General features: G+C 39.0%; 8 protein-coding genes and 1 long non-coding RNA gene across 12 annotated transcripts; 2 read left to right on the top strand and 7 right to left on the bottom strand.

Annotated features, from left to right (window-relative positions):
• Nucleotides 1-10: 10 nt before the first annotated feature.
• LOC132788024 (DEAD box protein 52 homolog) lies at nt 11-2,165 on the bottom strand. The gene is made up of 3 exons (XM_060795313.1): nt 1,996-2,165; nt 545-1,935; nt 11-480 (listed from the first exon to the last, which is right to left on the bottom strand). The coding sequence occupies exons 1-3, from the start codon at nt 2,056-2,058 to the stop codon at nt 201-203; spliced, it is 1,734 nt and encodes a 577-aa protein (XP_060651296.1). The 5' UTR covers nt 2,059-2,165; the 3' UTR covers nt 11-200.
• A 212-nt stretch (nt 2,166-2,377) lies between these two features.
• Nucleotides 2,378-3,995, bottom strand: LOC132788027 (uncharacterized). The gene is made up of 2 exons (XM_060795315.1): nt 3,412-3,995; nt 2,378-3,349 (listed from the first exon to the last, which is right to left on the bottom strand). Exons 1-2 carry the CDS (start codon nt 3,778-3,780, stop codon nt 2,447-2,449), a joined length of 1,272 nt encoding a protein of 423 aa, XP_060651298.1. The 5' UTR covers nt 3,781-3,995; the 3' UTR covers nt 2,378-2,446.
• Nucleotides 3,996-4,023: 28 nt separating this feature from the next.
• LOC132788029 (uncharacterized) lies at nt 4,024-4,708 on the top strand. The gene is made up of 3 exons (XR_009632615.1): nt 4,024-4,361; nt 4,423-4,524; nt 4,609-4,708. It is a non-coding gene; the product is annotated as an uncharacterized LOC132788029 (long non-coding RNA).
• LOC132788025 (arylsulfatase B) lies at nt 4,395-7,419 on the bottom strand. The gene is made up of 5 exons (XM_060795314.1): nt 7,195-7,419; nt 6,967-7,126; nt 5,585-6,073; nt 4,620-5,516; nt 4,395-4,554 (listed from the first exon to the last, which is right to left on the bottom strand). The coding sequence occupies exons 1-5, from the start codon at nt 7,324-7,326 to the stop codon at nt 4,511-4,513; spliced, it is 1,722 nt and encodes a 573-aa protein (XP_060651297.1). The 5' UTR covers nt 7,327-7,419; the 3' UTR covers nt 4,395-4,510.
• Nucleotides 7,420-7,714: 295 nt separating this feature from the next.
• On the top strand, nt 7,715-8,957 carry LOC132790238 (ubiquitin thioesterase otubain-like). The gene is made up of 3 exons (XM_060798709.1): nt 7,715-7,928; nt 7,985-8,284; nt 8,341-8,957. Exons 1-3 carry the CDS (start codon nt 7,845-7,847, stop codon nt 8,752-8,754), a joined length of 798 nt encoding a protein of 265 aa, XP_060654692.1. The 5' UTR covers nt 7,715-7,844; the 3' UTR covers nt 8,755-8,957.
• Nucleotides 8,958-8,963: 6 nt separating this feature from the next.
• LOC132790237 (battenin) lies at nt 8,964-14,617 on the bottom strand. Of its 4 annotated transcripts, none has more exons than XM_060798706.1 (6): nt 14,530-14,617; nt 10,701-10,924; nt 10,508-10,641; nt 10,289-10,447; nt 9,890-10,223; nt 8,964-9,827 (listed from the first exon to the last, which is right to left on the bottom strand). In XM_060798706.1, exons 2-6 carry the CDS (start codon nt 10,908-10,910, stop codon nt 9,393-9,395), a joined length of 1,272 nt encoding a protein of 423 aa, XP_060654689.1. In that variant the 5' UTR covers nt 10,911-10,924; nt 14,530-14,617; the 3' UTR covers nt 8,964-9,392. The 4 variants fall into 4 exon arrangements, with proteins under 4 accessions (XP_060654689.1, XP_060654691.1, XP_060654688.1 ...); XM_060798708.1 differs by having other exon boundaries at nt 14,544-14,560; XM_060798705.1 differs by lacking the exon at nt 14,530-14,617 and adding an exon at nt 13,624-13,809.
• A 3,118-nt stretch (nt 14,618-17,735) lies between these two features.
• LOC132788187 (ionotropic receptor 75a-like) lies at nt 17,736-18,356 on the bottom strand. The gene has a single exon (XM_060795519.1). It carries the CDS (start codon nt 18,354-18,356, stop codon nt 17,736-17,738), a length of 621 nt encoding a protein of 206 aa, XP_060651502.1.
• A 597-nt stretch (nt 18,357-18,953) lies between these two features.
• LOC132788186 (ionotropic receptor 75a) lies at nt 18,954-22,592 on the bottom strand. Its single transcript, XM_060795518.1, has 9 exons — nt 22,505-22,592; nt 22,274-22,452; nt 21,872-22,213; nt 21,652-21,788; nt 20,643-21,252; nt 20,309-20,586; nt 20,058-20,251; nt 19,495-19,670; nt 18,954-19,442 (listed from the first exon to the last, which is right to left on the bottom strand). The coding sequence occupies exons 1-9, from the start codon at nt 22,590-22,592 to the stop codon at nt 18,954-18,956; spliced, it is 2,493 nt and encodes an 830-aa protein (XP_060651501.1).
• Nucleotides 22,593-22,810: 218 nt separating this feature from the next.
• Nucleotides 22,811-26,466, bottom strand: LOC132788185 (ionotropic receptor 75a). Its single transcript, XM_060795516.1, has 6 exons — nt 26,373-26,466; nt 26,082-26,260; nt 25,681-26,031; nt 25,476-25,612; nt 23,716-24,322; nt 22,811-23,323 (listed from the first exon to the last, which is right to left on the bottom strand). Exons 1-6 carry the CDS (start codon nt 26,464-26,466, stop codon nt 22,811-22,813), a joined length of 1,881 nt encoding a protein of 626 aa, XP_060651499.1.
• Nucleotides 26,467-27,317: the final 851 nt, after the last annotated feature.

The following is a 27,317-nucleotide window of genomic DNA, read 5'->3' as shown; positions in this document are numbered from 1 at the left end:
AAATAATTAGTTATATTGATCTTTCTTCCTATGATTTATCCGGCTTAGGGTGTCTTCTTTAACCTTAAAGCATCTTTGAGTCAAAAATTAAGGGGAATATTTAGCTTAAAATCAACAGATTGAAAATTGTTTAAAATACGATTTTATTAAACAGATGAATATATATTTTCCTAAAGCATATTGACCAATTTGTAGGTTTATTAGTTTGCCTTCTTAACTTTCTTCGGCTTTTTATTTCCTGGATTTTTCCCCGTATCCTTTTTCTTTTGCTGCTTTTGCGTTTTCCCTGCTTGCAAGGGCTTCTTGGTTTTATCGAATTCTCTTGGCAACGGCAGTCTTTCAGCTTTTATTTTCGTGGATATATCCTCACGCTCCAGAGGCTTCTTGGCACGTATCTTGGCCTCGGATTTCTTCACCTTTTTCATTTTCAACATGTAATCGGGCACTTCGCCTCCAGAGTTCTTGATGATCTGTGCGATGCTGGCAAAGTAATAAAATTATTAAAGTTGACAGAAAAAACAAATTCAAGTATAGCAGAAGTTACCTTCTCAAGTTGGCCGTGTCGTCTTGCGTGAAGAAGGTAACAGAGCGTCCTGGTCGTCCAGCGCGACCAGTGCGTCCAATGCGATGAATGTACGAGATGCTGGTAGGGGGAAAGTCATAGTTGATGACCAGATTAACGCCCTTAAAGTCAATACCACGCCCCATCAGCTCCGTACAGATCAGCACCCAAATGTTACCCTCTCGGAAGGCGCGCACACAATTATCTCGCTGATGCTGCGTACGCTCGGCGTGTATGACATCCACATTAATCCCATCGTAGAGCAGCTCCTCGAACAGCTGCTTGGCACGCTCCTTGCTCTGCACAAACACAAGCACAGGCGGCTGCAATCCCTGGCGCACCATTTCTCGCACAGCTATCAATTTGCCACTTTCGGAGCCAACGAAGAGCAGCTCCTGCTGCACTGTATCCGTGGCACTGTTTGCCACACCAATGGTCACGCGCACCAGTTGCTTGAGGTGACGCAACGCCCACTTGGCCACGGGCACCGTGTATGTGGCACTGAAGAATGCCACACGCTTCTGTGAGTGCGTGCAGGCTTCATAGATCACATCCAGTTGTTCCTTGAAGTTGTTCTTGCCATCCTCCATCAGACGATCCGCTTCGTCGAGCACAAACCATTCAATGCGCGACAAATCAAGCAACGGTGGCTGCTGTTGCAGTAGGAAACGCACTCGATTTGGTGTCGACACCAGAATATCATATTTTTGCTTGCACTCCGGACCATATTGCTGTTGCGCTTCACTCACTTTGCTGATGATGTGCGCTCGCAAGCCCGTGGAGCGAGTTAGCTCCATGCAAGCCCGATAAATTTGCTGAGCCAACTCGCGAGTAGGCGCCAAGACGAGAGCACGTAATCCTGTTGTCTGGTGGCAGCGCAGTCCATTGATAATGGGCGTAAGAAAGGCCAATGTTTTACCCGATCCAGTTGGTGCACACGCCATAAGTGCTCGATTCTTGAGCAGCACGGGAAGCGCTTGCATTTGAATGGGCGTCGGTTGCTCGAAGCCAAACGACAAAAGATTCTCCTTGAGTCGGGGCAACAGTTTGTATTGCTGCAGCTCATCGAATGTTGAAATGGGCGCGGGCACATCCTTGCCCAGCACTGTAATACCGTTCTCCTTACGTATGGCCTGAACCTGCTCCTCGCGCTGTTGTTGCTCCAACTGCTCCGGTGACAATTGTTTTTTGTTACCCTTCTTACGTTTATCTTTGGCTGGATTTGTTGTGTCGTTACTGCCAATGTTATCGGCTAGCAATCGAAACTGTTGGGTTGCAGTGTCATCCTCTGCTAACTTGGCAACTTTTGCTGGCTTGGGCAACTCCTCTTTTGCAATGATTTGAGACTTCTTCGCGCTAACTGCCGGTGGCGCCTGCAATAAAGTGTACGATTAATGTGTGTGTTTATTTTATTTTTAGTGGACTCTACGTACGGTACGCTTTTTGGTAAACCGCACTCCTGCGGTCAATTGTCGAAATATATCATGAGTATCCATGATGAAGTTAATTATTATTTAAATTATGCTTGCTTAATTCAATTCTTCAGGCACCAAACAAAATCACACGTGCATTTGTTTTGTTTTTGCAGTAGAGTTGCCAGATTTTTGTTTGAATACTAAGCCGTGTTCAATCGATTATTTGGCTTCGGCTATCGATAATTGATATCGGATGTGGTGTGTTTAATTTTTGTTAATTTATCGCCTTTAAAAATATTTTGTTATATTTTGATATATTTCTTCATATACATAGTTTTTAGCATGACAAATTCTTCAAACTGTGTCTACAATAACCCATTTCTATAAATATAGTATACATTCAATTAAAAATGATGTCTTATTTATTCCAAACTTATACCGTGACAAAATGTAATTTGAAAAGTATAATCTAATCGCCCTCATCAGTGTTGACCAATGCATCGATGAGCTCTACACGTCTATGCAATCCCTTGGCATCCTTCTCGCTGCCTCTGCGCTCAGATAACACTCCACCCCAGCTACATTTTTGATGCGCTCCTCCAGAATCCACCTCCAAATAGTCATCCTCGTAATCGACGCACAGATTATGCATGGCACAAATGCTCTCCACTATCAGCCGCACCTCATTCAAATCACGCGCCTCAAGCGCATACAGCGTCTGAAATCGACGTGCCAAACTATCCAGCACATTATCAGCCAATTGAAAAGCTGGCTCCAATAACCCATTGAATACCACATCTTTGCGAAAGCATTCCGCCTCAATGGGTCGTATCAAATAGGATTTAAGAGGGAAACTGTGGCTGCCAATGAGATAACTGCCAGCTGGCATTGTGCGAGGATTGAGGGCAAGTGTTTGTCCAATGGGCGACTCCTCAAAGCTATAATCCTGCTCCAGCTCCACATAGCAATCGATGATCTTATTTTCCGCATTGCAGATGAGCTGCAGAACCACAGCCACCTCGGCATGCTCACTTTCCATAAAGATGTCGACGCGTTTAAGGACAATGACGCCAAAGAGGTCGCGAAAGCAACTTAGCTGGGACACAGACTGAAACCCTTGCAGAGTACTCTGTTGAGCCTCCAGAGAGTTGGGCCATTTGATGAAGCTTTCGTAGTTATCGGAGATAATGTGCCAAAAACTGCGAACCACTTGCTGGCACAGCGACCATGGAAATTGAAATTTTCGCGCAATTTCTTCAAAATGTTCGTCCGTTGAGAGTTTCCACAAAGCTAAGGCGAGTGTTGTCTGCGGCGTGGGATATCCCGGGAGCACATTCCTCTCCAGAATCGGCTGCAACTCCTGCTGTATTTTCTATGAATGGAATATGTAGGCTATTGATACTATCGTTGGATTACGTCTAGGGGAGAACTCACCAGATAAGTGAGCTTTCGCATGTGCAAAAAGGATTCAAACTGAGCATCCACATAGCGATGTAGTAAATTAAGTTCCGCATATTCCCACTCCAATTTGTTCGTCTTTCTGGACTTGAGTGTTTCCCTTGGCACTTTATCGACCTGTCTGCGCTTTAATGTTGCTGTTGTCTGCTTTCCTGGGTTCTTTGTATCGGCTCGCTTACGCTGCATTAGTGCAAAAATCTCCGCCTCATCATCGTCGCTTCCATCGAGCAGTGGAAAGCTGCTGTTGGAGAAGCCGCAGTTTATGTTTTGTTTGGTCGGATCATCGATGAGCAAGTCCTTGGTAATAATTGTAGCGATATTAGCTAAAACGGCACGTTCCTCCATTGTGTTGTGTTCTCAAGCAGTCTGTCTTTATTTGCCTGACAGCTGGTGAGGATGTTCATACTGAACCTATTTTTCCACCCTCATGGCGATATGGCAATGCTGATGCGCAACATGTTTTTGATCTATTTACTACTATTACAAAATAACAATGTTTTTAAGATATCAACATTTCATGCAGCCATTAAATAATGTTCTGAAATTATTTAGACTGTACTTTTTGTTTCTTCAAAATAGCTTTTTCAAAACACACAAATTCTCAGAGCTGCCACCTGGTTAAACTTTTTCATTTAGATTTCCGTTAAAAATTATATCGGAAAAAATATAGATAAAAATAGAGTAAATGAAATCATCGATGTAATAACCACTACATTTGTTACAGATTGATTCGATGGCAACACACATTTTTATTGCTTTACTTTTATTTACAACAATATTAATGACCACCGGCTGCCAGGCAATGCAATACTTTTTCGATTTCCTTTCCTTGCTCTGCTGTTATTGTTATCGATACTTAACGGAATGAACTGTGTGGCCAAATAAATGAACTGCTTCAATTTGTTGGCGCCAAGCTAATATTGTCTGTGAGAAATTTTTTTTAAAATTCATAAGATATGAAAAAAAAATGGAATTTATTATTTCTAGTGCTGCGTTTGTTTACATTCTATATTATTAAGGTCGTGCCAAACTATAATGTTTTAATATACGAATTCCAGTAACTGGTCCAGCAAAATTACGCGTCACAAGGTAAGCCATGGTAATCACATTCGAGGCGGACTGCAATATCATTTAATAAGTATACCATTTATAATAAGCAAATAATAATAATAGAAAAATATTACCTGAACCCGCCGGTTTCACCTCGAAATTATCCCAAGTGCACTTGTGTAAACTGGGATCAGCGTAACTGGCACTGGGTCGATTACCAGGCGCCACAGCTCCTGCACGTAGCTGATGGATACGCTCTCGCAGTGCCGAAAGAACGTCCGAATGGGGCTTCGAGTAAGCCAAGTTGTTAGTCTCACAAGGATCCACGCTCAGATCGAAGAGACATTCCTCGACCAAGGCATTGCAGCCCCGTTGAAAGTCACCACAGCGCACTTTTACAGCTCGACTGAGATTGTTGATCCTTGACTGGGTTAATCGCTGTAAATCGAAAGGTGCAAGCGCTTTAGATGCAGGTGAATTACGCACTTCAACCACATAACGACTTGCGCGTGGATCCAGATCATCCAGTTCGCGATACATCAGCAAATTGTCGTATTGACCCGCCGATGTTGTGCCATTCACATACTTCCACTGACCGAGCATCAAGGAACTAACCCGCCACACATCGTCCAGGTTATGCAATATCTCGCGAGGCACATGAACGGCATCTTTGGTACCCGCCAACTGTGGCCACAGATCAATGCCATCCAGTTTAAGGGACTGTGGCAAATCTATGCCAACCGCATGGGCAAGTGTTGGCAGGAAATCGCCAACATAGATGGGCTGAGTGAACACATTTCCACGAGCCTCCAACAAGGGGCTCCAAATAGCACCAGCAACTCGCACGCCGCCTTCCCACGGTGTGTTCTTCTGACCCTTGAGTGGAAAATTGGAGCCGGTGTTGGCGAAGAGGCCAACTGAAGGTCCGCCATTATCCGAATAAAAGATGACAATGCTGTTCTCAAGCTGCTCGCTACGTGCCAAGGCGCTGATGATGCGACCCACGCTCTGATCCAGTCTGGATACCATGCCTAAGGATATGCAAGAATAGAATGGAAATATATAGCATATATTTTGTGGAAGTTCAGTTCTAACTCACCAGCATACTTTCTGCGATTTGGATCCTTGATGTGCGCAAATTTACGCAATTCTTCCTCGGGCGCTTGCAACGGATCATCGGTGTTGGCAGTGTGCGGCGCTAGATGACCGAGCATCAGGAAAAGAGGCTTTTGCTTGCCTGGCTGCTCCCTTATGAGACGCTCCGCTTCGTTGGTCAGCAAATCGGTGACATAGACACCACGTTCAGAACACTCCAGCTGCATGTTGCGTCGAAAGTCGTAGCCCATCGTATAGTTATCCACCGGCATCTGAGCCCGTCGTTGATAGTAGTCAATGTAGCCGCCCCAGTAGCCATAATGATAGTCAAAGCCCCTGTGTGTGGGCGTGTACTCTGGCTTAGCGAAGCCCAAATGCCATTTGCCTATCAAATTGGTTGAGTATCCCGCCTCCCTAAAGATCTCAGGCATCAGAGTTGCATTGAGTGAGAGCGCCCAGGGCTCCTCATTGCTAATCACAAAGTGTTGGGTACCTGAAGGAATGAACAAATAAGTAAGTTAAAGTTATCATCTATAAAATTTTGATAACAAAATTTTGTAGATGTGAAAAGATAATGTCAAACTTCATATTCGCATTAAAAAATTGTTTTTTGTATAATATCAAAAATTAATTAAGTTGTATTGGTTCTACCACATACATATGTACTTTTAATTCAAGATGTAAATGATAACTTAATAATTAAGCGTCAGCTTTCAAAACACATAAATAAGAAAAATAAAATTACTTCGGTCATGAAACAGTGTTTACTAATTATTTATATAATATATATATTTAAAGGCGTATCATTTTTAAAGTTGTAAGTATTTAGTACTCTTCAAATAATTATTATTTATTTTTATTTACAAAATAGTGAGGTGCATTTAAGCAAAAAAAAACATTATCTCAAATACAAATACTATAAGCTTTTATAGTAGCTGAGATTGGAAAATACAGTGCCCGACTAAAGTCTACGTACGAACACTTTTTCTATCTCATATTTCTTATTCTATTTATCCAAAAAGTAATAATGCTGTCTGTTTTGTTAGAGATTTTACTTTATAACAAAGAAGTTAGTTACAAAATCTTCGTAAAAAAATGAAAAATGCAATGGCAAAAGTGAACGTCAAAAAGTTAAATACAAACACATATGTATACATACGTATTAATCTGTTTCTAAACAGAGAGACATACAGACACGACTATAACGCCAACAGAATTGGATTTAGAGTACAATATTATTATGATTATTAGTATTTTATAGAATCACGTTCGACCTGCTGAATACAATTTGAACCCAATGACAATCGCGAACAATATTTTTGTTTTGTATATACGAGTACTATTCACAATTTCTATTTTTGGTATTTAGTTGTATTTGTAGCTCACCTGTGTGTATGGGATATTTGCCACTGAGCAGAGCGCCACGAGAAGGCGTGCACATCGCCGGCGCATAGAGGCGATCCAAGATGCGTCCATGATATGCTAAAGCATCGATGTTGGGTGTGAGGAATTCCCTGCCTCCACGGAAACTCACATCGTCGAAGCCCTTTTTGAATGGGTGATAACAAATGTTAATTGCTGTCGTTGACCCAAAATCGATTTTACTACACTTACCATGTCATCTGCTAATATAATAATTATATTTGGTAATTTATTGTTCGTTCTGTTTGAAGATGTTGTAGACTCTGCCTTAACCCAGTCACGATTAAGTAAAAGTAAAAGTGCTGATAAGATGACGACGCGCATTTTAATAAATATATATGTATATATGTTGATGAATGGAACTATTCAGATGCCGCTCTATAACCGTTCCAGTCGGCAGCTAAAAACAAACTGAGCTGATCAGCGATTCACAGCCGCCGATGAAGCTTGAAACGTCAGTCGGGTGTTACGTAGTTGACTTATTGGTGCCAATAACAACAACCGGTGTTAAATAAACATGCAGCGAAATTAGTCTACAATTAATTAGTTGTTCAAATGAAACAAGTTGTAAGATGAAGAGGGAATAATAATGTGTGGCGCACTTTTAGGCAGGCGCTTCGATTGATAAGCGTATCGAAATAATAATCGATTTATTTATCGACGTATTCAAAACCGTTAAATAAATATTTGAAATAAATACATTTTACATTTGAATGACACACTTGTGCAACGCTGTAGTTTAATAGTTATTTACTCTTTTTTGGAATTGCTGCCAATGCTCTCACAAAATTTATAACGAAAAATTTCCCGTTGTCAAATTGAAATATTTTTGTAACACTTTTATGAAAAATATGGATTCTGTGGGACAAACTGATGGCAATGCAGATGATTTAATCATACAACAACAGCGGGAAATTGAAAGAGAGGTGAGCGCACAGTTCGTATGCGTAATATTTTGTAGAACTGCTATTTTATTAACTAGATCTCGGATACGACGCCCATGGTCAGTGAAGAGTTACCGTTAGCATGTTTAATTGCTGAATATGAAGGAGATCCCGTTTTTACGGCCAAGATAGAGAACCTAGCTGGCAAATATAAATATCTGCGACGCACACGACCCGATGGCAATTGTTTCTTTCGATCTTTTGCCTATTCATATCTCGAGCATTTGATTTCCAATAGCTTAGCTTATCACAAATTTCGAACCCTTGCCGAAGGATTTAAGGATAAGCTCATGCGCCTTGGATTTCCAAGCTTTACCTTGGAAGACTTTCATGCAACTGTAAAAATTAGAATATCATAATTTTCATTTAATTATTAAGTTCGTCTTTCTTGCAGTTCATAGATGTGATCAATCGTGTTTGTCCAGATACTCCAGGAGGCATTCAACGAGCTAGACATGAATTGCATTGCTTGTTCAACAATCAGGGTTACTCGGATTATGTCATTGTTTATCTGCGCCTAATCACATCGGGTCAACTGCAGGCGGATGCTGAATTCTATCAGCACTTTATCGAAGGTAATCTATCCATTGAGGAGTTTCGACACCAAGAAGTCGAACCGATGTTCAAGGAATCCGATCACATACACATCATTGCGTTGTGCGCAGCGTTGGGAGTCGGAGTGAGAGTTGAGTACCTCGATCGGGGAGAAGGTGGAACGGTGAAAACTCACGATTTCCCCGAAGGATGCCAGCCAATGGTTTATCTCATTTACAGACCCTCACACTACGATATACTCTATCAGAAGTGAACATTTCGAGCAGCGCATAATCTTATATAGAAGTGAATATTTAGGAATTTTGAAGGGTATTGAACTCGCGGCTTATTGATAACCTTTCCTCGACAAATGCTCATATTAATGTTTCAACTCTAAATGCTTTAAATTTATAGCTTTTACTTACAGTAATACGTAGTGCATTAAATGAAACAAGACGATACCCTAATGCATATAAATATATTATTATATTTTCTTTTTGAGTCATCAAACAAAATGTTCAAATTATTTATTTTAATTCAGATCTGTAACGTTAGCAAATTCGATTTATCATCAACTTTGTAATGTAAAATATGGTAACTTTGTGTGCTTTCTTTTACGAGTATTTAAAAGTAAAGACCCTGACTATTGAATAGTTAATTGTATTATTAAATTTTCGGCTTAAGATTAATAAAAGTTAAGCTAAATTCAAATGTGAACTTAGCTGGGCCTCAACAAGGCTCCGATTACAAACACACACACGCACACACACACGTACACAGATAATACTACAGAATGTACACACATACATAATCACACACTCACACACACACACTTTTATACTCTACTCATTAGCTAGTTTAAAGGCATAATCAATTACTCATTATGAGCGCATTTTTGTGCTGTTCTTCCTGTTACCAGACAACGCCGCGCACCGAGGCAGGCAGCCCACAGATGGCATTGTGCACGGGAATGGCGAGGAAACCGGCCAGGGCGATGCCATAGGAATCGGATTGCACCACCATGGCCATGGCAAACTGCTGACGACCTGGCGGTATCTCCTTGGACATGCGATAGAAGGTGTTCACATAGGCGCCACCGCCCAACAAACCCTCCCACAGCACAATGGTGAACACAATCCAGATGCTGGGCGTGTAGAACCAAATGACCTCGGTGAGGAAGTAGACGACGTTGACAAACTGAAATACTGACATCAGCCAGATCTTGTTCAGCTGGAAGAGATTGACGGAGGAGCGCGATATGAAGACACCTATCTGATAATCCACGTTCAACCAGCGATACTGCGAAGCGCGATCCAAGAAGATGTTCTCAAAGTAAACCAGCTCGAACTATAAGCAAATACAATTCAAAATAAGTTGACAAAGAGTTGAAATTAATGTCAGTTACTTACCAAGCCCTGATTGATGAAATACTCAAAGAAGTAAACCAGACAGAGCGGCAGCATGTAACCAAACAGGTGCTTGATGTAGGACAACTTCTCCTTGAAGCCCACCAACGGTTTATCATCGCTGATGAGTTCCTCAGTGGATTCCACGGTGGTGACAGGCAACACCTGAGGACGTCGCAACAGCAACCAGAAAGCGAAAGCTTCAATGGCGGGAAAGACCAACATGATGAGCATTGTATCACGTGGACTGACATCCAAGGAGCGCAGCGTGGCATAACTCAATGAGCCAATGACACCAGCTCCTCCAGTGCCCGATGACCAAGTGGAGATGACATTTCTAAAAGCAAATAAAGTACAAATGTGTTAAATGACAAATCAGTAAAATGAAAGTCAGCAACTCACTTGTTGAAGCGCGAGGAATAGGCCAGAAAGGTTGTCTCACCAATGCCGCTGCTGGCTGAGGTGATGACCACCCCCAACAACGCCATCCACTCGGCATTCGCAAAGCCAACAAGCAGAAAACCCGCTGCAGAAAAGGCAACCGCCAAGCCAATGCGTACACTACAAAGATTAGTTCAGATTAACATTGAGTTGTTAAGAGTAAAGAGGGAAACAACTCACTTGACCCAGAAGGGAAAGAAGGGCATGAGTATCTTGACAAACAGCGAGGGTAGCACATCCGCTAGCAAAATGGCGCCGGTGGACACCAAATGGCATTCGCGTCCATTGCCACCTTCATCGCCAACTTCCGTCTCCTGACAAAGTGAGAAAACTATAAAGTATTTTCTTTAACAGGCTTCCTAAGGTGACTTACCTCATCGTTGAACTGCGCTATGATATCGTGGGCAGCACTCAACATGACCACGTAGCCATAGTTATTACACAGACCGAGTATCCAGTAGGCGGTCAAGTCTCGCCACAGGCTGCGATCATGTCGCACGCTGTGAGCGGCTCCCGAAGGAGTCACAACCACTTGGGGATTGTGCTCGCTGTCCTCCGCCTCTTGCTGCTTTGTCGCCGCCATTCTGAGCAGGAGTACTGCAATGGAGAAATGCTAAGCTCAATATCATCCTTCATTTTAAATTTGTATAATCATTTAAATATTCTATTTAAAGTATCAATAAATACCAAATGTTTTTGCATATCAACTTATTTTTAATCATCATTGAAATAATAAATATTAAACAAATTTGAATGCAAGTAATCGTGCTTCTATATAAATTAAATGACTTAATTGTATATCGCGAATTGCTGACTAAAAAGATTACAGAACATAGTAATTTCATTAGATACAACTTTATCCTCAATATTAAGGAAGTTTAAGTATATTATCTAAATTGCCGAATTTTCGCTACAACCTTCAGAATATTCCTCATCATCTTCATCTTCAGTTTCATCATAGTCTTTAAGATGCCTATAAGCTATAAAGCGTCATTTAAAACACTATGAATAAAACTCTCTTTGAACAATTTAACAGTTCTCTCACAGTTATTGTATAAACAGGTGCAATAAAAATATATTATCCAAAAAATGACACGCTATTTAAAAGCTCGTTTAGCGCACAGCTTAAATTAGTTCAAGTGTTGCGCTCAGTTTATTAATACATTTATTACTTTACAAGTGATTACGATGAGAGAAGCTTTTCAAAAAAATAATAATTTAATTCAGTAGGCGAAACATGTGCGATGAGCGGTCTTGAGGCAAACGAAATTTCATTGAGCAAGTTCAGGAGAACAACGAAAAAAATGGGAATTACGTGCTTCAAATAGTTAACCGAGTGATGCAACTGTTTATTATTGTTTTAGTATTTTACACTTCCTATCTCGCTCACCTTATGTGCATAATATTTAGCCAGACATTTTACTATTGTGTTTATTTATTTAAATTTATGTGCTTGGCTTAAGAATTTACGCGTATTGGCACAGAATATTTGTTTATGACGACGCAAATTTGGCTTTTACTTTTATATGTTGACCTGGCCGAAAAGTCTGGCTTAATTAGCAATTGCGTCACTCGAGTGATTTTAAATTTAATTGCTGTTTATTTTTAACACAACTAGAAATTAAGTTTTGTTTAAATACGTGCGCACATATATCATTAAAATACAATCTATTTATCAACTATTTGGATGGCATCAAAAGGGAACTGAACTAGGCCCGGATATAGAAAAAAAGTCAACACTTTGTTGGCAACGATTCTCGGCTGGGCAAAGTACAAATGGTTCTGTTTGTTTACAATCCCAAGAGCTTGTGACTTTATGCAGCAAAACAACAATTGCTAGAGAACAATACTAATGTATTTAAGTTATAAATCAATCGATGTACATAGGGGAAAAACTTTTAGATAAAGTGAAGAAAATATAAAATATTAACGATCATGTTTATGAACAAATAAAAAAAGATTGTTTCTCATTTCATGAAATATGATAAAAATTTAAATGTAATAGTAAAAAAAAGCTGACTCCCAATTCTATCGATCGTTTCTCATTCAAAGAATCAATTAAATATCATACACAGGAAGATATAAGGGTAGACAACTTTCTTTAATTAAACTGTGACGATTGAGGCCCATTCAAAAGATCAATGAGATGCTAAGTGACTGGTGTAAAAAGTTGTCACGATATCGCACAAGTTTATAATTAATTATATCGCCAATTACTCGATCAGTTACGTACAATCAATAGTCACTTAAATACCTTTCGTAGGCTGCACAAATTAGCAAAGAAGAGAACTAGAGAGAGAGAGAAAGAAAGAAAGGGGCGGAAGAAATTGGGGGTATATCACATTGTCGTGGGCCAGAACAGTTGTATCTAATCAAATTATCTCAACGAGCTGCTCAGCTATTTGACCTTGTCAATGCTTGAGATTAGCAAATAAGAAAAAAAGAAGAAAAAACACACGCTATTTAGACGTCTGTCCAACCCACGTGAGAACTAACCGAGTGCTTGTATTGTAATTAAAGCGATATCAATTCAATTGCCAGCCGCTAGATATTCTCAGGCAAAGTTCTCGATCCGCATTGGTGTTTTGTAAGTGATCAATTGAGTTCTCTCTCTATCTGACTCATTCAGGTGTTCGCACTCTCACATAGAGCGGTGTTGTTGACCCACTTTGTAAGACTATCCCAGCTTAGTTGTCACTTTCGTTTTGCATACCCCATGAAAATAAACCTGACACCCGTCCGTTCATCCAGCGCAAAATGCTAAATGCACTTCGCATTATAACTCCGAAATGTAAATCGAGACATACGAAAAAAGTTTGCGACATTTGCCTTGGGTTAACAATTTATGCCGCCGCATTAAATTTGTGTTATTCACATCATATTTACTTTTATGTACTATGCATTTAAATTGCATATAGGAAGTTTCAGTTTCGTATTGCGAAAGACGATAGAACTATAGAACTGCATAGGAAACTAGAGACGTTCGAGGCTAAAGGTATATCAGCATTTTTAATTGAGTCGTAAACAGGTAAAAAGGGATTACAATTTGTGTACCGGTTTTTAGAATTAGAACTGGGGCGATTTTTTGATAGATAATGGCTAATCATATTATTAGGATATGCAACTAAAAATAGTTGAAAGTGTCAATAAAAACTTTGTTCTAAAAGTTTTTATAATATGCTGTGGACTTTAGCTACTCCTGGGCTGATTTGTTTATTGCATTATAAAGATAACTTGTTGAAAATAATTGCACTGATTTGAAATGTGTCGAATAGAAATTTTGATAAGTTGATTACCCGTTAGAGAGCGCACCGTTTGTTCAAGCTTTATCTCGCAAGTACTTGATTTCAAATGTTGCCGCTGCTGTTGTTAATTATTTGTAGCTAAGATTTATAGAACGGAAACTCAGGGAATTTTAGATAACGTCGCTGACAACGTTTCGCACGTTTTAACGTTTCACGACCGACTGAATCTGAATGAACCGACCGCCCACCAAACGGGACCCACAACAACGCTGACAATATCGACACCGACTGCGACAGCGACGACGACGACGACGACGGCGACGTCGAAGAGCTGAAGCGCTAAAAAATCACGCGAGCTGCGAGCGGCAGCATAAAAAAAAGCTCAAGAAGAAATGCCGATCTGGCAGGTAATTAACTGCAAGTAAATATACTATAAAGCTGAGAAATGGTTCTGCCAGTTGCTATGAATGAGCAGCGCTGCAGTTACGAAAACAGTAGACAGTCAAAGGGCAAGAGGGCGACGGGGGCAGCGACAGCAACATCACGTTTTTTATGTCACTTTTTTTGTCACCTGTTGTCAGCTAAATTTTGTGAATGTTGTTTTGTTTGTGAATCGGCAGCTGCTAAAGAAGATTATGAATTGAAAGAATATTGAATAATCGAATTTGGAAGACTAATTAAGTATTCAAGCAGCAGACTTATTATTGTTATTAGGCGTACATGGCGTATGCGCAATGTCAAGGAGCTCTAAGCAGACTGAACGAGAATTGCAAGTAACTTAAACCGGATTTAAAACGAATTTCGTTGACATTCCACTTTTATTGAAACAACAACTCAAAGTAAAGTTCGTTGAGCTGCAGCAAGGCCTTTCTCTCCCTTTCTTCCTCTCTAAAACACGTTGGTACTTAAATTTCTACAGATACTAAAAACCTTAAGACCTTATCAAGTATTACACACATTTTATAGATTACCCTTTTGAAGGACTTTACGTTGAACGCGTGCGAACAATGAAAACCAACTGAATGTGATCAAGTTAAAAGCTAAACTGAACGCTTAAGTGCCAATTGACATCATTATCATTATCATTAACATTATCGTCCAACATTATCTTTATCTGAGTAATTCATTGGGCATAGATTAAACTTCCCAGTTGCCAGCAATAACAATTGCCGATAAGATGAACACGGGCCGTATAAATCTTAAGATAGTATCAGACCAGCGCCAGCAAATGGCAACAGCTATCGTAAATCTAGAACTGAGTAATTTTCAGACTAACAACACCATCTAAACTGTAGTAAAGCAGGTATATAAAGTGAAGAGTTGAATTTCGAAACAAATTGCCAGATGCAAGTTTAAACAAAAACCATTTTGCGTGCGCGTTTAGCACGTACACAAACCACCAAAATCAATTTAACAGCAGCAGCCGCAAAGTATGCAACAAAAAATAAATACAAGCAATGCATTGCTGCTTTTCTATTGCAGTGCACTGCAGTGCAGAGAACTTTTAATACCCTTGACTAACTAGATAGAAATATTAAATTAAACAACTTTTTATTAAAACGTAAATACAACTAAAAATTAATTTAAAATGAAATTCGAAAGATAGTAATTTATTTGTATTAATTCAGCCACAACCAATTAAAAGAGTAAAAGTATACAGAGCAAAATGTAAATAAATTAAAATAGAAAAACTATATTCAAATTTATTAAAATAAAAGTGAAATTATTCACAGAGTAGAGCAAGTTAAAGTTGCCATGTAACAAAAAAAGGAAACTGGGAATGCGAGAGAGAATCAAAAACCAAAACATGTTGTTGACAACTGCAACGCAGGGTGACTGCGATAGGGTTACAGTATCGGTTGGGGGTACATAGCTCTGTTGCCAACTCGATAAAGACAAGTAAATGTAGTAAATAATTTACAATTGGGTGTCAATTTGTCGTTCAATGTAATGTGCAAAGATTGACAGCGTTGTGCTACAAGTTACTACATGGGGAAGGACTGATGACAACAAGATTGAGCTGGCAATTTGTCAGCTCTACGGCAATTTGTCATAACAGTTGCCTGCTCATGGGTCAGACAGTTGAAGTGGTAAGCGAATTGGGGAGGTTCGTATTTATTCCGGTTTATGAAACAAAAATTATAAAAATTAAAAAATAATATAATAATAATAATAATAATAATAATAATAATAATAATAATAATAATAATAATAATAATAATAATAATAATAATAATAATAATAATAATAATAATAATAATAATAATAATAATAATAATAATAATAATAATAATAATAATAATAATAATAATAATAATAATAATAATAATAAGAAATGAATAAATTTATTGACTCTCGCTTACCCATTTAAATCAATTTTAAGTGGTATATAAAGTTGTGCTGCTTATGCGAACAAAAAATATCCGGATACATTGGCATTAATTGGTGCCCTGTTTTATGGTTTCGCAACAACGTGCCACAATTTTCCGATTGTGCAACTGAAATGAAATGGTGTCAAGTATTGCCCGCAGGTTGCCACATAAATCACGTGACTCACTGCGAAATCCAATATATATAAATATGAAATGATTGATTAGTTATGTCTGGGTGATAAGAGAGAGAGAGGAAGAACTTGCGACAAATCCGCTGTCAAGGTTTCATTCAAAGGTTGCGACAAGCGGCAATTGCCAAATGCTGATAACCGTTTAATCTCTTAACTGTGTTCTGTGGCATCCACACGTTGCAGTCTTCCATTTTTGTTGACTCTTTTTGCTCGTTGTTTGGGCATAAAAATGCAAATGGAAAAAATGGGAGGGTGGTGGTAAAAACGCAGAAAAATCGTAGCCCAAAATACGGCAAACCGGGAAAAGTTTTTAATGCAAATACGACAATCGCATGAAAACATGAAAACGTGGTCAACGCAGCGAGGCGTGCACGGCAATTGCGCGGGCTCTCAGTCCTCAGTCCCTCAGTCCTCAGTTCTGACAACAGGAAGGCACGGACAACCGGGTCGTTGCATTCCTGCATAATTTTCACAGCGGAAAAAGTTAACGCAAAGTGCTTTTATTTTGATTCCATTTTTGCATAATAGCTTAAAGCCATGACGTGCAGTCGAGCTGCTTCAAGGTGCAAGAAGCCACACAAAAAAGTAGGTGCAAAGTGTTTAACGTGCACGCTGCACATAGCGCTCCCAGGCGAGTTCGAGCAGCAACAATAATAACACCAGTACGTAGCCACAGATGAGCATAAAGAACAGCGGCGCCACATACTCCATGCCCACGGTAATGACAAAGTTCTGGGCATAACAATGCAACTTCATGCGTGCCCAAATGTTGCGATGCTTGCGATAAACTCCCGACTCCAGAACGCGCAATAATCTAACGAATAATATTCAGTTAGTTGCATAGTTTCGATTTAAGCCAAATACTTTACTTGAGGCGTATGAGCTCCTTATAACTCGAGTTGCGATGCAGATGCGTGTAGATCAAGAGTTCGGGACGAAAGAGTATCTCGTTGAGGTCACAGATCTCCTTCTGCGTATAATAATGCTCCACATAGGCATAGCCAGAGCTGGCTTCCAGTACATACACATAACCGGGTCGATCTCTTACGCGTAGTACGCCCTTCTCGGCGGGTATCCAGAGTTCCGGATTATTCGTTTGTGTCTCAATTTTGAGCTTACTGAACAGATGTATTTCAGGACGTAAAGAGTACTAGGGAAGGGCAGGAATGAAGAAACTATAGTTTTAGCCAGCAATTGAATGTGAACAAATACTAAGAGCTAGAGCATAATTACAGTCTCTAATATAAAGGGTCATTAGTTAAGAGTTACAGTAGATATTTTGAAGAAATCCCCTCTTATTGCACGCTGAAATATAAATTGCTGCATCGTAGCCTCAGCTGTTTAGTCATGACAGAAGTTAAGTAAATCAGGCCAAATAATTTGATGTATAATAATTTACTGACATACTCATATGAAATTAGATATTGGAAATTACCATTAGTAGTAGAGTAGAGTAAAAATTTTTAACCCCCTCTTAATGCACGCTGAAAGTGTTTCAATTATCTTCTATGTAAATTACAGCATCATAGTTCTTACCGTTTGGACTATGCGCAGCTAATACAGTCAGTCAGTGAGTATAAAGTATTTAATAATATAATGTCTAACTCACATTAAGATAACTTTTCGTAAATGAAAGCGGTTCCAGGCCCACCTGCAGGGAGCTTTCTGCCAGCTGTTGCATTGTCTTGATGTCCGATTTGACGGGCGAGTTTAAAAGCGAAGAAACCACAACAGACGTATAATAGTTGTACATGATGAAGCTGATGAGGAACAGCGCAAAGTAGGCTAAACGTCCGCCAGTGGAGCGCGGTATTAAAGCAGAACTCTGACTGCAAGCTGCACCCAAACTGATCAGGATAGTGGTCAGCAACGAGGGCATATAGTTGAGATGACGACGTCGCGGCATTCGTTTGTATTCCACATAAAATACCAGATAAAGCAGTAGGGCAATTAGCAATAAAAGAGCACCAAACAGATACCAGACAATGGCACTAAAGGGCTGCAGAAAGACATCGCCACGTATGCCAGCGTTGTGGGGTGTGCGAAAGATACAAACGGAGCGAAAGTAACCCGTCTCAATGATAGCCGACATACGCTTCAGGCGACCCTCGGTGGCCAAACAAGGAGCCGAGGCAATATCCGCTGTCTGATCAACCACAGCGCCTACAGACCCGCCATTAATATCACTATAACTCCAGCGATCCGTAAAAGTGTAGTTCATGCTGAAAAGGAAGGATCAGTAATACAGCTCTTTCAAGTCAAATTATAATGTAAATAAAATAGGTAAAATTTCTAAAAAAAAGAAATATTAAAATGGAAAATAGAACGGAAAATAATTCATAATAAGAATTAAAGTTAGTGCGGGTTTTTGTAATCAAAAGTTTCTGATTTTATATTTTCTCCTTATTAATTACATTGCCAATAAACATAAAAGTAAATTCTTTAAATGAAAATCAATGAAAATTTTAAGAAAATTATTAATGCAAAGCCGTTTATTCAAGTCTTGGCTTTCTACATTTGTTCCTTGTAAAAATCTATAAATTAAAAGAAATAACTAAGCGCAGCTCGTTGAAGTCAGGATTTGATGCTTCATATGTGATCCTAGTTTATTCTAAACATATTACAATTTAAATATCAGTAAATTAAAAGAGAAAATTGAACAAATTAAAAATATTAATAAAGAAAAATTTATCTTCATCAAAATTTGCCTTTCAACATTTACAACTTGTTAAATAATAATAAATTAAATGGATAAATCAAGCACAATAGTAAATGAAGATATTATCATATTGTAACTCTATTAATATTATTTTCAATCTCACCCGCACTGCAGAATATCCTTGAGCACCAGATTGATATGAAAGCCAAACCGCGCTATGGCATCGATGTGCGTGTTGTTATCCTGGCTGAGGTAACGTATCAAACACTCTGGCGACCAGGTGATGGGTCGCTGAGTCACCACAGTGGCCACACGCAATACCACATCCCGAAGCTGCTCTCGTTGGCCATATTTGGAGCGCAGATGCAAGGTGCTCAAATAACACTTCAATGTGCACTTTGTAACATTGCAGTTTACTTCGTAATTGCCAGTTATATTGAGTTTCCCACCAATGTGATTGCCATTGCTATAGACATCGTAGACCGCATAGTTGGTGTCTCCATTGTCGCGAACCTCCTGCTTCACATAGTCCACATTTGCATCTACAGATAGATTGAAGGGTGCAAAGAATTGGTAGAAGCCAAAGCCAGATAAGCTGTCGTGTAGAAGCCAATGATAGTGCTGATTGTAAAGCTGCGATTGACTAGCCTAAAAAAAAATTTAAATTGAAAATGCTTAGGGCAGGAAATTCTCAGTTTACCTCCTTTAAAAGCGCTTCACTACGCTCACACTGCAGATCTACATAGATAGCTAAAGTGGGCTGCTGATGATCCAAATAGCGCTGTTCCAAATGCTCCCAATTCAAGTCGTTCAAGTGCACAAATTGATGATAGATGAGTTGCGGCGAATTATAGATTTGTTGAGCGAATTGTAAAGCTACAATTATATAAGAAATAAATCAAATTATTGAGTAATTTATTAGTTAGTTAATTACTTTTAAAAAGCTGTAAAAAGAAAAGAACTAAATAATATTATTAAGTAATTTATTAGTTAGTTAATCACTTTCATTCCTTTGCCAGCAGTGAAAGATGACAATGAAAGTGATGCGCGATTGTAGCAAATTGTATAGCACAAAGTTGGCCAAGTGCAGCAACTGCATTTTCTTTATTGTTGACTTTTGAGCTTCAGACATCTTTCGGAGCTTTCCTTTTATAGTCAAAGTCGTTGGCCAATTTTCCTGTCGCCTGTCAGCTGCATGTTTGTTTTAAATTGCCAATAAATTAGCGAGCCACTTGCCTTAATTTCTTCTTTTGCGTAACTGACGTTTATGCCACAGTATTTCCAGGCCCAAAACAAACAAGCAGATGATATACGCCATGAGTAGTAGGAGAAACAACGGTCCGGCGGATTCCAAGCCCACCACAACGGTGACATTGCTTTGATAGCAATGCAGCTTGTTGCGCACCCAATAGCGAAAGTGCTTGAAATGCACTCCAGTCTCTAAGAGGCGCAATTGACTAAATGACAGAATAATTTATAATTCTTTTATAATAAGACATTTGTGTTGCTCTCACCATAGTTTGAAAAGCTCTGCAAAATTAGATGTTTTCAATATGATCGTATTGGCGCTTGTCTCATCGCGCAATAGAATTTCATTCAGCTCGCAAATCTCGTGTGGCAAATAATGTTTTCGTACAAAAACATATGCGCTAGCTGATTCTGCTATGAACACAAAGCCAGGATGATTTCGAACCATCAACACGCCCTGCTCTGAGGGCAACCAAATGCGTTTGGGATCTTTGTTTAAAATCTTGTTCAAATACAAACTGCGTATATCGGGAAATTCAGCAGTCTGCCAAATGAAGCAAATGATTTTTTGATAACTTAAATAGATCAATGTTAACCCACCTCTACATAAACTTTCGTATAAATGGTGGGTTCAACGGCCACCTCCAGATTGCTATCTGCCAGCTGTTGTATGGTGCGTATACTTGATTTTGGCGGTGCTCCCAGTAGTGTGGACACAACTATAGATGTATAATAGTTGTACATTAGAAAGCAGGTCAACATTATCGCATAGAAGACCATGCGACCACCCGTTGAGCGAGGGAGTAGCCAAGCTCCTTGAATGCAGGCTGCACCAAAGGATAACAGGCAACTGGTCAACAAGGATGTTTCCATGCTGCTAGCTCGGTTTAGACGACGCTCCAGCAGAAATGTCAGCCATAGCAAGAAGCCAGTGAACAGCAGCAGTGCGCTAAACATAAGCCAAACCGTCCAGCTGAATGGCTCGAGGAATTCCGTGACACGCAACTCGGCGCCAGCTGAGCGTGGATTACGAAACATGCAGACGGAGCGAAAGGAACTGTGCCAGGTCAAGGGCCTAAAGTACTTGGTGCGTCCCAAGGTGTATAAGAAAGCGGTGGTTGTCATATCAACGCTGCCATTTATCAAATCCCCAATGAGGCCGCCAGTTAGCTCCGAGTCCGTCCAGCGATCGCGAAAAGTGAATGAAAAGCTAAAATTTATATGACAAAATATGCTTAGGGATTTTAAGTAAGAATTATGACTATCTGAGTCATAAACAAACTTAAATACAAAATATTTGTTTATCAATTTTGATCTAAATTTATTCAAATAAATAATTATTGTATTTATTGTAGTATAATTATTAATTTCAATCTTTTTTTTCAACATCAAAATAAAAATTGAATGTTTGATTTCAAAAATATAAAAATCCTTTTGTAGTGATAGTTAAATTAACCAAAAATAATAATAAAAAAATTGAAATTGATATATAATGTATATTATAAATCAAATAAATAGAATATTTTTTTTATCAAATAACAAACATCTCCTTTAACATTTTTGTTAATTTTTTATATTATTTCACTCTTAATTATGTAATGCAACTCACTTGCAATCCAGTAAGTCCTTGAACACCTGATGCGTTTGATAGCCCAGCCTGGCATATGAATCCTTGTAAATATCATCAAGACTGCTTAGAAACTCTTTTATCTGCTCCTCTGGGGAATCTACAGGCATCGCGGTGATCTACCATTAAAATAATTTAGTTTAATCGATGAGTTAGCATTAAGTTTATTTAGTTAAGAGATTAAATTGTATCTTGTTCTTACTGCTGCATTTACTCTCAGTGTAATGTCAGTGAAATATCTGCGATTTTGCAATCGAAGTCGCAGATGCAGATCACTTAGATATCTTTTGACGTGACAACCTCGCTCATTGCAAACAATTTGCTGATCGATGGTTATGTTTAGTTTACTGCCCAAGTGCTTAGCTTTATTATATAAATCGTAGAGTATAAAGCTGCTAAGATTTGCCTGAGGTTCCACATAAGTTAACTCGCTGTTGACATAAAGTAGTGCTTCAGCAAATCTTTCTCGAAGTTGTTTTAAATTAAAGTTGCGATCAATGATTAACCAATGATAATGATCATTAAATAAGCTTTGTATATTTGCCTGTTAATAAAAATTTAATAAAATTTAATTGCTCAAATATTTACAAGGAAATTAAATTACCATTTGCAAAACTTCATTGCTCTGATCACAATTGATGTCAAAGTAAATGCCCAGCTTAATAAGTTCATGATTAACGAGTTGTGTTTGCAAATGCTCCGCTTGCGAGAAAGAAGCATTTAGATCCAAAAATTGATTGAATATCCCAGAATTATGTGCTAAGTGTACCAGTTGAAAGAGTGCTGTAAATAAACAATAATTTAGCATAAGAATCAAATTTTAAATTAAACTCACAATTAGCTGGCCAACAGTGTAGAAATAAGACATTATTCAACTTGGCAATATGCACAAAATAATAGATGATAAATTGAATTGTGAACATGATTGCACCTCAATTACAGCTAGTTAATGACAAAATCGTTTAGCTTGCAGTGCTTTTATAAGAACACTATAAATCATCATAAATTGACAGTTGACAAGTTAATGGATGCGTGTGGCTAGTGAGCGACAGCTGAAAGGCAGGACTAACTAATTGGCCAATTATTAAATCGCTTGATACTTACCTACCTAAAAAACTACATTTTAAATTGTATATTCTCCTTACTGACCACCGATCGAACGCTGCAAGTGGTGTCTACTCAGATATGACCATCCCAGCTCAAGCACTAGAATAATAAATGAGAGAATGTAGGCAGCCAGCAGAGCCATAAAGAGAGGTGCAGCATATTCCATGCCCACATTGATGACATAATTGTTGGAGAAGCAGTGTAGCTTGGTCTTCGTATAGAAACGTCGATGCTTCTGGGTCATGCCGCCCTCTAGCATCCTCAATTGTATCTGCTTCAACAGCTCCTTGTACGTTGAGTTGCGATGCACAATGGTATAGACAGTGCTCTCCGGGCGAAAGAGGATCTCATTCAGTTCGCATATCTCGTGAGGCATATAATATTTCTCTACAAAGTTGTAAGAGAATGAAGCCTCTGAGATGAATACAAAGCCAGGTTGATCGCGAACTCGTAACACGCCTTCTTGAGCCGAGAACCAAATGCTGCTGGGATTGCGACCATCAACCTTTCGCTTGACCAAATTGATGATATCAGCACGAGGGGAACTCTATTAAACAAGTAAGAAAGCTATATTTGAGTGTGCTCGACAGAGATACTTGCTACCCATTTTGGACAAGAGTAAAACAGTGCGATATTATTCTTAAAATATACCAAATTAATATATCGCAAAAATACTAAAATACGAAAGCCATATATGGTATATCGATGAAGTACCAAAGCAGCTAAGACTCGTAATAAACGTAATTTGCAATACAAAATTTCTTGAATAAGTTTTACAATTTTTATCTGACTGACGGACATGACATTACGAATATATAGAATTTTTAGGTATGACTTCTACTGCCTATTTCATACATTTCATGGAAGCACAAAGCATAATACCATTCTACTCTATGTGTAGTGAGTATAAATATTGTAATTTACCCCAGCAAAACTTACGTTTAAGTATACCCGAGTAAACGGTATTGTTTCGAAGCCCACATCTAGTGAACTGTCTGCGAGCTGCTGTATGGTTTTAATATTGGAACGGACTGGCGAACCCAATAAGGTGGACACCACAATCGATGTGTAATAGTTGTACATGAGAAAGGAGGTCAGCATAAGTGCTATGAACGCCAGTCGTCCGCCCGTCGAATGTGGAATCAAGTGCGAGCCCTGAATGCAGGCAGCGCCAAAACTAATCAGGCAGCTGGTCAAAAGCGAGGGTATATAGGCCAGATAGCGTCGCATCCAATGATGCTCCAGTCGAAATATCAGCCACAGCAGCAGGCCAGAGAGCACCAGCAAAGCGACAAAAACGAGCCAAACACTTGGTTTGAAGGGCTCGAGAAAAACGCCAGCCTTGATGCCCGCATTGTGTGGTGTGCGAAATATGCAAACCGAGCGAAATTGTCCAATGTCGGTGGTGGGAAAGATCTTCTTTAGCCGTGCAGTTGAGAGTACAAAAGCTGTGGTCGATAATTCCACAAGCTCGTTGACCACTTTACCCATGGCACCGCCAATGGTATCGTTGAGACTCCACTGATCCACCCAAACATTGGTGACGCTGTCAATGAGAAAGTCGATCAATATTGGAATTAAGTAAATATTTTTTTTTTTGGAAACAGAAAAAACAAGTAAGAAAGCTACAGTCGAGTGTACTCGACTGTGAGATACCCGCTACCCATTTTGAATAAAAGAAATATATGTTGCGGTATTTTTCTCAAACAACAACAGAATGTGCTGAAAAAATGCTAAAAATATACCAAATGGCATGTTTGGTATATCGATATAGTACCGCACTCAAAAAATACCATAGACGCACTATATACCAGATTGTCAGCCAAAGCAACCCCTAGTAAGTAGGCGTTTTTGCCCATACAAAAGTATTTCTTTAATAACTTCGACAATTTTTATCTGATCGCAACCAAATTTTCAGGAATCATAACTACTATAATAATTATTGTATATATCAAAACTCTAGCTTTAAAATTACGCTTGCTATTCGATTTTTTTGATTTGCGGGGGCGGAAGTGGGTGTGGCAAAAATTTGAAACAAACTTGATCTGCGTGCAAACATAACAAATGCTGTCGAAAAAAAAATTATAGCTCTATCTCTTATAGTCTCTGAGAACCAGTGTTTCATACGGACAGACGGACAGACACACAGACGGACAGACGGACATGGCTATATCGTCTCGGCTGTTGACGCTGATCAAGAATATATATACTTTATAGGGTCGGAGATGCCTCGTTCTACCTGTTACATACATTTCCTGTCGGCACAAAGTTTTAATACCCTTCTACCCTATGGGTAGCGGGTATAAAAATACTTAAATTCGAGTCTTATCCAAAAATATGATTTGAATCTTAAAACAAAATTTTTGTAATTTTAAAAATATTAAAAAGTATAGTAAAATTAATGACTGATGAAGAATGTGCATTCATAAAAGCAGTAACTATAAAACGAAAACTAAGAAAGAATATATTATAAACATTCTAAATATAATAAACTGGAAATTTGTATCTTGATTTAATAATTTGTGCTGTTCCTTAAATTTTTAAACTTATGCAATACTATTTGAAGAACCTCCAATCTACAATTTTCCTCAATTTTCTGGTTAACTTATAAATTTCTAATTTTGTTTTAATTTTGAAAAGATTTTAGTTGTATATAATATTTTATGGTTGCTTGTAAAATGTTTTTTCTTTTAGCTTACTTGAATTGCAGCATTTCCTGCAAATGCAGATTGTTGCGATAACCCAGACGAGATATCCAATCCACATGAGCATCTTGCTCACTGTTCAAAAAGTCGAGAAGCACTTGTTCGCTTGAGTTCAACGGCAACACGGTGACCTTTAAAGGAAGTCTTTATGGTCAATTCTCTTAGTGATAAAAAAAACTAAAGGCAATCTCCAACTTACCAACGCCACCTGCCTGAAGGTAATACCCTCTAAATTACTGCGCTGTTGTAGCCTGGTTCTCGTATGCAACTCACTCAGATACTCCTTGATTTCACAACTGCTTCGATTACAGTAAACATTCTGATCGATGGTAACGTTGAGTTTGCCTCCCAAATGGCTGCCTCTATTATAGACATCATAGAGGGTAAAAATGCTGCCTTCATTCGATTCTTCCGCTAACTTCACATAGGTGACATCTGCATTAATGCTTAGATTTGCTTTGTTGTAGAGTTCTTCTAGTTGAGTCATGTTGCCCACTTCATCATAGAGCAGCCAATGAAAGTGTTCCGTATAGAGACGCGCTTGACTTGACTGCATGATTTATGTTGTAGTCAAAGTTAAAAAGAAGTAAACAATCTTACCTGATTTGTTATGTAGGAACTGTGGCTGCAGCTTAGATCTAAGAACACTCCCAGTTTGGTCAAATCGCTATCCAAATAATCCTTGTGAAAGTTAGACAGTTGCTCTTGCTCCACATTGAGATTAACGAATTGTGAGAAAATGTAGTTTTTCGAAAATAATTGTACAAGCGGCAGAAGAGCTGAGTCAAAAATGAAATTTAAAATTGATAGTTAATGGATACCGACTCAAAATGTTTAACAAAATTTTAATAACTGCTAAATTTAAATATTGAAATATTGCATAATATTTACCATACTTCTGCGCACAATGAAATATAATCACATCTCTTAGGTTCGCTTGCAATAAATTGTAAACAATAAGTTGAAATAGTGCTAGATTTGCCATGTTTGACTCTTGACTGTGCCAACAAAAGCAGAAGTTGTGCCTTTTATACCTTGCCGAAAAAGTCATGTTATATAAAAAAGTAATTCCAGTTAATTATCGTAATTGAGAAATTTGGACTGTCAACGAAAATGCAAGTTTGATTGACAGTTTAGTTACGCTTTAAATGGGAGCAGTGTTCATGCAACAGGTGCTGCTTTTTTGGGGGCGTCATAACAAACAGCACGTGGCTTGGCAACGCGCAGGCGCCAAAGTTTAAACGTAAACAAGACGAAAAAAAACTCAGTCAGATATTCATGAATGAAGCGCTGTTACACACGCCTCCACTTAGCCCCCGAGGCAGCTTGAAGCACCCACAAACCTCGCTCGTAGTGTTAATGGATTCCAGCCATGATTTAGTCCCGCTGTGGCAGCAGGGCGAAACTGATTTTGCGCCTTTTGCATGTCCGTGAATGTGTCGCAGTCAGTGTGTGTGTATGAGTGTGAGTGTGTGCGCCTCTGTGTGTGTGCTTTATGCTGTCGGCGTATCCTCTGCTCATGCTGCTGCTGCACAATTGAATCTTGGCCAAGCGTTTGCTTTTAATGTCGTTTCAGTTGGCGTTGCGCGCTTGGCGCGTCTCGACGTATTCCTGTGACCAAATCTCTCTCCTAAGCGAGCAACGGGCATTAAGCGTTTTCCATTTCCAATACGCGCCTCGTTATCTGTTTATTTGTAAACATATTGTCGTTGTCATTGTTGTTGTTCTTCCCGTTGTTTTTGTTGTTTATTATTGCCATTTGGCTGGCGGCGGCATCAAAAGAAAGTATTATGTCCTTTGCAAGGCGATTAGAAGCGGATTGATTGAATTGACGGC

This window comes from Drosophila nasuta, chromosome 3 (genome assembly GCF_023558535.2).
Source record: "Drosophila nasuta strain 15112-1781.00 chromosome 3, ASM2355853v1, whole genome shotgun sequence".
NCBI classification, from domain to species: domain Eukaryota; kingdom Metazoa; phylum Arthropoda; class Insecta; order Diptera; family Drosophilidae; genus Drosophila; species Drosophila nasuta.
Note: the sequence above shows the minus strand (reverse complement) of the source record. Positions and strands in the feature narration are given on the sequence as shown.